The sequence below is a fragment of the Salvia hispanica genome, chromosome 5, assembly GCF_023119035.1.
Source record: "Salvia hispanica cultivar TCC Black 2014 chromosome 5, UniMelb_Shisp_WGS_1.0, whole genome shotgun sequence".
Lineage (NCBI taxonomy): Eukaryota > Viridiplantae > Streptophyta > Magnoliopsida > Lamiales > Lamiaceae > Salvia > Salvia hispanica.
The window spans coordinates 13,443,787-13,455,460 of record NC_062969.1 but is presented as its reverse complement, the minus strand read 5'-3'; the positions used below and the strand labels follow the sequence as shown (position 1 = coordinate 13,455,460).

General features: G+C 34.4%; 2 protein-coding genes across 4 annotated transcripts; both read right to left on the bottom strand.

Annotated features, from left to right (window-relative positions):
* Positions 1–1,854: 1,854 nt before the first annotated feature.
* On the bottom strand, positions 1,855–4,640 carry LOC125187626. Of its 2 annotated transcripts, none has more exons than XM_048084246.1 (5): positions 4,055–4,638; positions 3,930–3,967; positions 3,498–3,762; positions 2,458–2,642; positions 1,855–2,392 (listed from the first exon to the last, which is right to left on the bottom strand). In XM_048084246.1, the coding sequence occupies exons 1-5, from the start codon at positions 4,388–4,390 to the stop codon at positions 2,095–2,097; spliced, it is 1,122 nt and encodes a 373-aa protein (XP_047940203.1). In that variant the 5' UTR covers positions 4,391–4,638; the 3' UTR covers positions 1,855–2,094. The 2 variants fall into 2 exon arrangements, with proteins under 2 accessions (XP_047940203.1, XP_047940204.1); XM_048084247.1 differs by having other exon boundaries at positions 2,267–2,382; positions 4,055–4,640.
* A 3,269-nt stretch (positions 4,641–7,909) lies between these two features.
* Positions 7,910–10,760, bottom strand: LOC125191357. Of its 2 annotated transcripts, none has more exons than XM_048088901.1 (5): positions 10,410–10,760; positions 10,290–10,327; positions 9,638–9,908; positions 8,984–9,267; positions 7,910–8,449 (listed from the first exon to the last, which is right to left on the bottom strand). In XM_048088901.1, the coding sequence occupies exons 1-5, from the start codon at positions 10,668–10,670 to the stop codon at positions 7,993–7,995; spliced, it is 1,311 nt and encodes a 436-aa protein (XP_047944858.1). In that variant the 5' UTR covers positions 10,671–10,760; the 3' UTR covers positions 7,910–7,992. The 2 variants fall into 2 exon arrangements, with proteins under 2 accessions (XP_047944858.1, XP_047944859.1); XM_048088902.1 differs by having other exon boundaries at positions 7,910–8,434.
* Between the last annotated feature and the right edge of the window lie 914 nt (positions 10,761–11,674).

The window sequence follows — 11,674 nt, the reverse complement described above, 5'->3', positions numbered from 1 at the left end:
TTAGAATACCAATTTCAAAATCATTGTTGGTTCCCAGAACCTTCACCGTCAAACTGACTCCAAAAAGTGAAATCTAATTTCAGTTCCAAAGACATGTTGAAATCCAATTTCTATGCGAATCCCAATTACATAGATTTAATATCAAAACAATCCACAAAATAATTATCACACAAAATAATTAAGAATCGAGCTCCGGGCTCTGATACCACTGTTAGTAATTCTTGTATTCATCTAATGAACGTAGCAGAAATTGCATATAAGAAAATTGCATACAAGAATAACAGATCTAGATTCATAATCATATTGTAAGTTGAGCATGTAAAACACAACGGAACTAAATCTTACTTGTTGTGTTGTTTTCTTCTGCGATTGAATCCTGCAAGTTGAATCCACTACTATCGAAGTCCACGTGCAATCCAATCCGATGCAGGAACTATCCCGGTACAATTGCTCCGTAGAAGAATGCTAGGAATTCTCTCTACAAAGCTTTACGTATTTTCTCTCTAATGTTACGCTATTTCTCATGCCCCACAATGGAGAATAAATAACCATTATATAGATGAAGAGTCACTAGGGTTTCATGATTGTTGGGCTTATGGACTATTATAATTATAGCCCAACTATAATTACTTTATCCATATTAATCTAATTCTAGTCCATTTCCTTTCAACCCCCCCTCTCCTTTAGGCGGGACGATAGTCGTCCGGGCTATCGTCAGCTATTCTGGGAGCTCGGACGATAGATTTTCATATCTGTTTTACCATTTTCACTATACACATATACATCTCATTTTACACCTTCATTTCCTTTTAATTTGTGTTATTTTGATATTTTATTTTATTTAGCAACACAAAATTTTAAAAAGATAAAAATAGTAGTGAAGTGAGAAAATGGGGATAAAATACTGACATTGTGGAAGAAAAATGAAGATAAAAAGCGAGAACTGGGCTACTGTGAATGCCTTCAAAACTTTGTTATTTTCTTTAGAAAAAATTAATGTCTTTTTAGTTTATCACATGATATTATAATACATGCATTAAATTACACATGCACAACATTGAAGTATTGAAATTTCAAACTCAATAGGAAGATATTTATCAAATGAGCAGATTATACAGCTTTTATCTTTAAAATATGAAAATTTAAGTGTCATATAAAAAGGTATCATGACAAAAGAGAAGAGATGAGGTAGAGAGAGGACAGAGAGAGAGGAGGGAAGAGATAGCAAAAAATAAGTCTTTTATGTTTTCTGGGGTTTAGGGATAAAAATAGAAATTAAGGAATTTTTTAATTCATAGACTTCAAGCGATATTTTTCATAATTCTAGGATCTAAAAGGTGTAAAGTGCAATTTTTTTTGCGACCATATCTAAAGTTCCCTATTTAGCTAATAGAGTGAACTACATATTTAGGCAATATACATGTATGATCAGCTTAATTATCAAACAAAATACTAGTGGGATTTTATAATGTCAGTTATATTTTCCAACAGACGCTCTGATGGATTTTGATGAAGTGAATCGTTATTCGATTACGGACAGAAAAGTTCATCGGCAACTTTGTTGACGGTAGAATTTGTTGAAAACTTTCATATATATTCAGTTAACCGAAGAATTTTAGTTCGGCGCTAATGTCGATTGTCTGTAAATGACTACACAATAGGGAAGTTTTATAAGTTGTTCCTCCCATCTCTTGTTAAACAAAACTAGAGCAAATTTTGAAGTGTATTTTGGGAGGTTTTTATAAAGTAGTTTATCTACTCCATATGCTTGTATATATGCGTGAGTTGACTTTGCATCATAATTTTTTTTAACGATTTTTATATGAATGTGTTGTGAGTACAAAACACATCTCATTCCATTCAATTTGAAAGTTTCACCCTAAGAGAGTACTGTATTCCATGAATGCACACAATATCAGTACAATCAGCACTGAATTTACAAGATTCCAAATCACATGAATTGGCTGTTATCAACACAATGAATCAAATCCAAAGCCAATTCGACACCCAATTTACAGTGGTGCGAAAAAAGAGTTCCCAAAACCAGAGATCCAATGCAAGAAGTGAAGATAATATGCGCAACGCTAGAGTTTGTTATCTATTTAATGGCCACTGAAAGATTTCAGCTATTTTCTTAAGGAATGGGAGAGAGCTGCTTGTGAGATTCCTATTCTTTATGGACCACGCCGTTATCCACTGTACCTGGGAAGGGACGAGATCGAACTCCTCCCGCAGCCTTCGTCCCAAGTCCGGCATGTGCCCTACACCGTACAGGATCGCAATCTTCTTGTTGCCTCCATCAATGGCTCTTCGTAGCGCCTCTGTAGCAGCTCTGTTCCTCTCGCCGATGATCACAGATGTCCCTTCCACATCAGCTGTTACCTGTGAAAGCCTATAAACAGAAGACTTAGATGCAAAAACTTGTATTAATTATGATTAGTGTTCAATTAGGATTACCCAGATGTCAGCTTCTTTGCTAGGAAAACTTTCATTGCTGCACAGAAATCGATCTTGGACACGGCTTCTAATTCTGGATATTCTGATTGGTTTCCGATATCCACACAAACAGGCTGCACCATAGCTTTTCTGGACTTAAGTGTCATATCTCTGGCCAATGTGAAGAAGCTTTCACCTTTTTCAAGCTGATTCAGTCAGGTAAAAGACTACAAATTACTACATGAATACTTTTATGATAAATAGGAAAGACAACAAAGAAAATGTCTATTTAAGTGTTTTAAGGAAGCATTTTCCCAAGTGCTGAAACCAATGTTTTAAAACCGGACCGGCAAGTGAACCGGCGAAGCTACTGGTTCACGGTTCAACTGGTCGGACCGGAACACTGTACAAATATATAATTAAATTTATATTATATAAATAAATCAAAATTTATACTCCGTATGTAATAATATATTTCTATATACTCTTATAACATAAAACTATAAAAATTTAATGAATGATAATATTAAATTTAATGGATGATAAGTATAATTAAATAAATAGTATATACTTATAATATTCAAATTTGTATGTAAGTAATATATCTATATCATATATGACAATATCAAAATTTAGTGATTAATAAAATATTACTCCTATTAAAATTAATTAATTAACAAAAATGATGAAATATATATTATACGTAAAATATAATAGTTAACGAATTAATTTATGGAAATATAAATAAATATGGTTGATTAATTAGTCTATAGAAACATATGATTAAATATAGAATAAAGTAAAAATTGTTGAATAGGGTATATATAAGAATAATAAATAATTGAAGTTATACTCTTACCAAAACAGTGAACGTGGCGCAGTGGTGAAAGAGTTAGCCTTTATGATTAGAAAAGCCAAACGGAAAAATGCATAGCAGAAGCAATATAATTTACTAAACTCTTTCAGCGTAGAACGAAACCTACTTCGAAAAATTATTGCTATTATTATATTGAATGATGAAGCACAATTTAGTTGAGGATGATATTAGGATAGAATTATACCTGGAGCAATTTAAAAGTTTCAGTGTCAAGATCAGCATGATACCAGTTATCTGCCTTGTAGTCAAGACAATCTAATTGAAAGTCGAGCACAAGCAACTTGGCCATTAGTTGTTGAATGCATCCAATAATGCTAAATCCCCGTGAGCTTGAGCTCTTAAGTTTCTTCCCAGGTCCACGGCTGTTTTTTAGCCTCCGTCTGCTAGCAATCATCTCATAAAGAACACAATCATATCCCTCCAGTTCTTTCTGTAGGCTTGCAAAGTACCTACAAACACATAATGACAAACAATTTGTATCCCTTTCATTACATCATATTTAAATCCCCAAATCAACGAATGCGTTTACAGTTGCTCATATTTGACAATTGAGTTGAAAATCTTCAATTCTGAAACTTGAGCACTGAAAATTTAATTGAAATTCAAAAAAACTTACTCCTTATCAGCAATATGAATCGTGGAGACCAAATCAACCTACAGAGCAAAAACAAAAAAAAATAAAACAGCTACGAATAAAAGGCGCGATTGATTGGGGGTAAAAAAAAAAGAGAGAAATTATACTCGGAGAAAGGGTTGAAAAATGGAGAAGGGGAACTTGTTGTGGTAGGTGTGAAGAGCGGTTTGCAATTGGGCGTGGCCATCCGTCTTAAACCTCTTGAAATCGGCGATGCAGGGGCGATGGAAGTCGGAAGTGGAAGTAGATTGGGAAGAACGTGTTAATTTTGGAAATGTAATCGCCACAGAGCTATGGAGCATCTCTCTCGGTCGGGATAGAGAGAGGTTGTGTTGTGTGTGGGAAGAGATGAGAGCATTAGCAATGGAGGGCCCCCACCATAGCAGGAAACGGGCCGTCCGAATGGGGCGTCGATCGGCCCTCCATTGTGGTATGATCTTCATTTTTTTTCTTTTTTCTTTTTGCTAAAACAGAATGAGAGTGAGGTAGAAAGGTGGATGAAGAAGCTTTACCCTATTAAATAGAACTGCTACAAATTTAAAGCAAAATAAATGATGACATGGAAATGATTTGGAAATGGGAGCATAAATGTGGTTGAATTGGGATCGAAGGGAAAAGAATGGGATTTGCAAATTGCACCAAGAGAAATTGAGGGAGAGTCAAGCGGATCGGAACGATGTTGTTGCAAACCGTTTTGACTCTCACTTCTCTCTCATCTCCTTTTTATGTACATCTTGTTTTACATATCCTAACAAAAGCTTTAATTTGAGGTATCACATATACTCAAAATAGATTCAAAATGACAATATCATAGATTTCGGGGGTTGTAAATAGATAAGACATAAATTAATAATTTTAATTAAAAATAATTTTTGGTATTTAAAAATCCAAATTTTAAATTTAATTTTATAAAATCAAATTTAATATTGAAATAAAAAAAAAAGTGAAGGATGGAAAAGAGAGGAAGAAGATTATTTTGAAATAATATCAGATTTAGTATATCATTGAAATAATATCATATTAAAACAGTTAAAATGTAAAAAGACGAAATTGTCCAAATGCTCAAAATGGCATTTTCGGATAAAAAATAGTTGAAATGACCAATTTCAAAATAAACCATTAGTTCAGGGATGTCTAATAATATTTTTAAAGTCCAGAGACTTGGGCGAGATAAACACATAGTCCAAGGTCCATTTTTGTAGTTCACTCTATCTAAAATCTGGAGTACTGTATAATTCAACCAGGATTTGCACCACGGGAAGGTTTATAGGACTAATTATTACTATCTCTGATAATTTGTCAGTTATTTCTATTTTTGTTTGTCTCTAAAAATTTGTTACCTTTCGGAGTACTATTTTTTTATAATAGGACCCCACATTTCACTAACTCATTTTCACTCATATTTTATTAGATCTATTATGGAGTATTTCTTAGAACCGTGTCAGATCAAATAGTGACAAATTATTAGGGACAGAAAGAGTGGCATTTTATCATAGAGAATTTTATAATTCCAATGAAGAATATTTACATTGTATATACTCACTTAATCGTTAGTACTATTTTTTATTAATTAATTTAGCTAAGAGTGAATAATAAAATTAACGCTTTCCATATTTTAGATTCTCAAATTAGGAAAAATATCACCACCACTCTCTAAGTTAGAAACATAGCATCATTTAAAGTCTTTAATGTCATGTACATAAATCCATCCCACATCTGATGAGTCAGGAAAGTCGGAAGATGTATATAATCTTTGTCCAATCTCAATTAATTTGACATTTTAGGAGTGACCTAAAAATAAACCCGTACGAACTTGACCCAAGCGAACAAAATCAAACTAATGTGCAGTCGACAATCTTATATTTAATTTCTGTTTTTGCTCTTGAAACCTGAAAAGGTATAAAAAAACTTTCTTTAATCTTTCTTTTCAAGTCCTCGCTATTTTCTTTATCACACAACTTCTCTTTCTCTTTCTCATCTATCATTTTTTTTAATCGTGTGATCCTATTTAAATGACAATTAACTTTTACAATATTGTTCTAGGCTGAACGATATAAATTAATACAATCTTAAACTTGAAATTATATTGTTCCACTCAGACCGTCCACTATTGCAGGTGGTCGCCCCACCCCCTCGTCCTTCACATGGTCCGCGCCTTCAGGCCGAACGATAGTTGTCTAGACTATCGTACGCTATTACGGAAGCTTGGACGATAGATTTTTTTTTTATCATTTTCATTATACATATCATTTTTAATTTGTGTTATTTTGATATTTTATTTTATTTAACAACATAAATATTTTTAAAACATAAAAATAGTGAAGTGGAAAACTGGGGATAGGGCGGGTGTATAGTCTGAGCTATAATCCAGACTATTGCAAGTGAATGAAAAATGAAGATAAAAAGCTAGAATTAGGGGTGGGTAGGTAAGGTATACCTTACCGAAACCACCATACCGTATACCTTACCGTAAATACGGTATGCGAAAAAGTCATACCTTTACCTTACCAAAGTTTTTGGTATACCGAACTTCGGTATACCTTATATTCGGTATGACAAATTTCCATACCGATACCGTACCTCATTTTCGGTATACCGTACCGAAGTTCGGTATACCTTATTTTTGCGGTATACCTGACTTTCAACATCAATTAAAATAGAAAATTAGAGTTTTTAAAATATTATTTATAATTTATAATTTTAAAAATAAATTAAATATAATTTATTCATAATTATATTTATATTTCACAATAGATTTATAATTTAAAAATATATAAAATATATTTTATATACAATTGTGTTTATATTATTGTGGCATATACCTTAATTTACGGTATATACCTTAGTTTACGGTATATACCGAATTTCGGTATGCAGCGGTATACCGCGGTATTTGAAAATTCATATCGTTACCTTACCGCAATCTTTCGGTAAGGTATCATACCATACCGAAAGTCACGGTATACCAAAACAACGGTATTTTCGATATTTTTTCGGTACGATAAGACCGGTTTTTCGGTATTTCGGTATTTTTCCCCAGCCCTAGCTAGAATTGGGCTACTGTTAATGCCTTCAAAATTTTGTTACTCTTTCCGTCCTACAAAAGATGTCACACTTGTGGGACGACACGAGATTTTAGAAGGTTTTATTTTGTGAGTCAAGTGGAGAGAGAAAATTTAATATTTATACTAATGTGAGAACTTTTTTTAAAAATGACAATGTGACATCGTTAGTGTGACAAACTAAAAAAGAAAGTGTGACATCTTTTATGGAAAGGAGGAAGTATTTTCTTTATTAAAAATTAATGTTTTTTCAGTTTATCATATGATATTATAATACATGTATTAAATTACATTTGCACAGTTTTGAAGTATTGAACTTTCAAACTCAATAGGAAGATATTTATCAAATGATTAGATTATACAATTTTTATCTTTAAATTATGGAAATTTAAGTGTCATATAAAAGTTATCACAATACAAAAGAGAAGAGATGAGATGGTAAGGGGAAAGAGAGAGAAAAAAATTTGTCTTTATGTTTTAGGGTTCAGGGTAAAAACAGAAATTAAGGGATTTTTTTTTAATTCATATACTTCAAGTGATATTTTCATAATTCCAAGATCTAAAATGTGTAAAGTGCAATTTTTTAGGGACCAAATCTAAAGTTCACTATTTAGTTAGTGAACTCCATATTTAGACTCTATACATGTATGATCAGCTTAATTATCAAGCAAAATACTAGGATTTTATAATGTCATTAAATTTTCCAACGGGCTCTGATGGATTTTGGTGAAGTCTACACACCATATTCGCTATTGGATTACTGGCGGAAAAGTTAGTCGGCAATTTTGTTGACGGTAGAATTTGTTGAAAACTTTTATATATATTCAGTTAATTGAAGAATTTTAGTTCGGCGCTAATGTCGATCGTCTGAATGTGTTGTGAGTTTAAAAACACATCTCATTTCATTCAATTTGAATGGTTCCTGTATTTCATGAATGCACACAATATCCCTACAATCAGCACTGAATTTACAAGACTCCAAATCACATGAATTGGTTGTTATCAACATAATGAATCAAATCCGAAGCCACATTCGACACCCAATTCACAGTGGTGCCAAAAAAGAGTTCCCAAAACCAGAGATCTAATGCAAGAAGAGAAGATAATATGAGCAACGCTAGAGTTTGGTATCTATTTAATGGCCACTGAAAGATTTCAGCTATTTTCTTAAGGAGTGGGAGAGAGCTGCTTGTGAGATTCCTATTCTTTATGGACCACGCCGTTATCCACTGTACCTGGGAGGGGACGAGATCGAACTCCTCCCGCAGCCTTCGTCCCAAGTCCGGCATGTGCCCTCCTCCGTACAGGACCGCAATCTTCTTGTTGCCTCCATCAATGGCTCTTCGTAGCGCCTCTGTAGCAGCTCTGTTCCTCTCGCCGATGATCACAGATGTCTCTTCCACATCAGCTGTTACCTGTGCAAACCTATAAACAGAGGGACTTATATGTAAAAGTATTAATTATAAGTAGTATACCTAAAATTTGATGTAACAGTAGGGAAATTGGACTTATATGTAACAGTAGGGAAATTGGTCTCTAAAATCATGAACTTTGCCTAAAATTTGGTATTTCCCATGAACTTTGAAATTGGTATATAATATCACGAACTTTGCATTTTGTTTGGCATTTCCCACGGCATGTTTATTGCTATATTTGACTAACTTGCGAGACTTTTTTATCATACTTGGCACAATTAAATCAACGTGGTTTTCAACGTGACTTTTTTTGCTACATGTTATGAACTTAAAAAGTGGTTTCAAATATTATAAAACATATCAAGGTTGCCTATGTTAAATAAGATTTTGATGAAAATATATTATTTGAGTGAGTTTGGGAAATACCAAACAAAATGCAAAGTTCGTGATATTATATACCAATTTCAAAGTTCATGGGAAATACCAAACTTTAGGCAAAGTTCATGATTTTAGAAACCAATTTCCCTTATAAGTAGTATATTCAATTAGGAAAACTTACTCAGATGTTAGCCTCTTTGCAAGGAATACTTTCATTGCTGCACCAAAATCGAGCCTGGACAAGGCTTCTACTTCTGGATATTCTGATTGGTTTCCGATATCCGCACAAACACCTCCTATGATGAGCAGACCAACAAGAGGCATTGGAACAACGCGGGCGGCCCATAAAAGTTTGGACCTCCAAGGACCAAGATCCTCACGGGGCGGAGCAGGCTGCACCATAGCTTTTGTGGACTTGAGTGTCATATCTCTGGCAAATGTGAAGAAGCTTTCACCTTTTTCAAGCTGATTCAGTCAGGTAAAAGACTACCAATCACTACATGAATACTTTTAAGATAAATAGGAAAGACATCAAAGAAAATGTCTGTTTCAGTGTTTTATGGAAGTATATTCCAGTGCTGAACTGAAACAATTTCAATGTATATATACCATCAACCAAGGTATACATATAATTTATTCAACTCTTTTAAGTGTAGAAGGAAATCTAGCACATTAGGACTCTGGCATCTACAATTTACAGCTCAAAAAAGTATTGGCAACAAGTAGCTATTGCTATTACTATAGCTTTTTCCATCATTTAGTTATTTTTACATTGAACAATGAAGGTTATGAGCAACACAATTTAGTTGAGGATGATATTAGGATAGAATTATACCTGAAGCAATTTAAAAGTTTCTAAGTCAAGATCTGCATGATACCAATTATCTGCCTGGTAGTCAAGACAATCTAATTGAAAGTCAAGCATAAGCAACTTGGCCATTTGTCGTTGAATGCATCCAATAATATTAAATCCCCGTGAGTTTGAGCTCGTAAGTTTCTTCCTAGGCCCGGGGCTCCTTCTGTTTTCTAGACTTTCTCTGCTAGCAACCATCTCATAAAGAACACAATCATATCCCTCCAGTTCTTTCTGTAGGGTTGCAAAGTACCTACAAAAACATTTAGTTTAGAGTTTCTTATGCACACAACAATGAGGACGTTGGCACGAGAAACAAATTATAACTGTGCATATCTGTTTACTCACTGACCCATTTAATACATTATTTTTAAATTCCAATTTCAGAATAGATTCAAAGATTACATGAAAATGGGGTATAAATTGAACTGCAACCACTAAACAATGTTAGAATAGTGAAACGAAGTGGAAGATAATGATGAAGCCTGTATCTGATTCTGACTTAATTATATAATGAATGCTTTTAGAGTTGCTCATATTTGACAATTGAGTTGAAGGGCAGGCTTGAAATTTATCATTTCTGAAACTTGAACAATTGAGCATTGAAAATTTAACAGAAATTAAAAAAACTTACTCCTTATCAGCAATATGAATCGTGGAGACCAAATCCACCTACAGAGCAAAAAAAATAACCAAAAACAGCTATGAGAAGAAGATTGGGGGTAGGGGAAGAAAAGATAAGAAGAAATTATACTCGGAGAAACGGTTGAAGAAGGGAGAAGGGGAACTTCTTGCGGTAGGTGAGAAGAGCGGTTTGCAATTGGGCGTGGTCATCCCTCTTAAACCTCATGAAATCGGCGATGGAGTTATTCTGCAGAAATTGGTCGGCGGAGGCATCGTCTATCTTGGCGGAGAGCCTGAGGCGTCTGGAGGGACGATGGAAGTCGGAAGTGGAAGTAGATTGGAAAGAGCATGTTAATTTAGGGGATGTTATCGCCACAGAGCTATGGAGCATCTCTCTCTCTCTCTCACTTTCTTTCTCTCTCGGTTGTGTCGTGTGGGAAGAGATGATGAATTTCTGGAGCTCAAGTTTACACCTCCTATCCCAAATAACAAAAAATCTTGTTATGTTTATTATGCTTACAAACTTACTTTTACGGCATCTACAATGGCGGCTAGTGCACTGGCTAGCCGATTCGCGTCGCTAGCCGAACCATAAGAATCGGCCCGCTTTCAGAGAGAAAATAGGCGAGCACTAGCCGCCATTGTGGCGTGCCGATCGGCCAGCGCTTTATTTTTTATTTTTTTATTTTTTGAAAATTTTTGAAACACTATATATACGCGATTTTAGTTTCATTTTCATTTGCACCACTTGTTTTAACGAGTTTTTTTTATTATGTACCTTTTTTTATCTATGTACCTTTTTTTATAAATGAAATGAATGAATTTTTCCATATATGTCTCGTAAATTTAATTCTAATTTATCGTAAATTTAATTCAAGTAAATGTAGTTGTTTTTTAATTATTTTTACTCGGCTAGCTATTTGCTTAAAATGATGATGTGGCAGGCAGGTGGAATTTTAGTGCGATGACGGTGGCAGGGAGAGAGAATGGCTGGGCTGTGGCTGAGCATCCACAATGGCTTTTAGGCCAGCTACAAGCCAGCCACTCTCTCTCCCTGCCACGTCATCAGCACTAAAATTCCACCTGCCACATCATCATTTTAAGCAAGACTAAGGCCAGCCACAGACTAGCCGCAATAAAAACAATTCAAAAACAACTACATTTACGGAATTAAATTTACGATAAATTACTGAATTAAATTTACGAGACATATACAAGAGAAAATTCATTCATTTCATTTAAATAACAAAAAGGTACATAGATAAAAAAAAGTACGTAATAGAAAAAATCGGGCTTCCACACACGAGCCCCGCCTCTCTCTACTCCTCATCGCCGTCCTCGCCGCCGTTGCCGCCGCCACCCGGGACCTCCACATCGGTGGCATCTGAGCCCGCG

Coding starts and splice junctions, on each gene's coding strand:
- LOC125187626 (XM_048084246.1), bottom strand. CDS start 4,390: ATGAAGATCATACCACAATGGAGGGCCGATCGACGCCCCATTCGGACG. Junction 3,763..3,929: donor ATTCATATTGCTGATAAGGA/GTAAGTTTTTTT, acceptor ATGTGTTTGTAG/GTACTTTGCAAGCCTACAGA. Junction 2,643..3,497: donor AAACTTTTAAATTGCTCCAG/GTATAATTCTAT, acceptor TGACTGAATCAG/CTTGAAAAAGGTGAAAGCTT.
- LOC125191357 (XM_048088901.1), bottom strand. CDS start 10,670: ATGCTCCATAGCTCTGTGGCGATAACATCCCCTAAATTAACATGCTCT. Junction 9,268..9,637: donor AAACTTTTAAATTGCTTCAG/GTATAATTCTAT, acceptor TGACTGAATCAG/CTTGAAAAAGGTGAAAGCTT. Junction 8,450..8,983: donor GCAAAGAGGCTAACATCTGA/GTAAGTTTTCCT, acceptor TTTACATATAAG/TCCCTCTGTTTATAGGTTTG.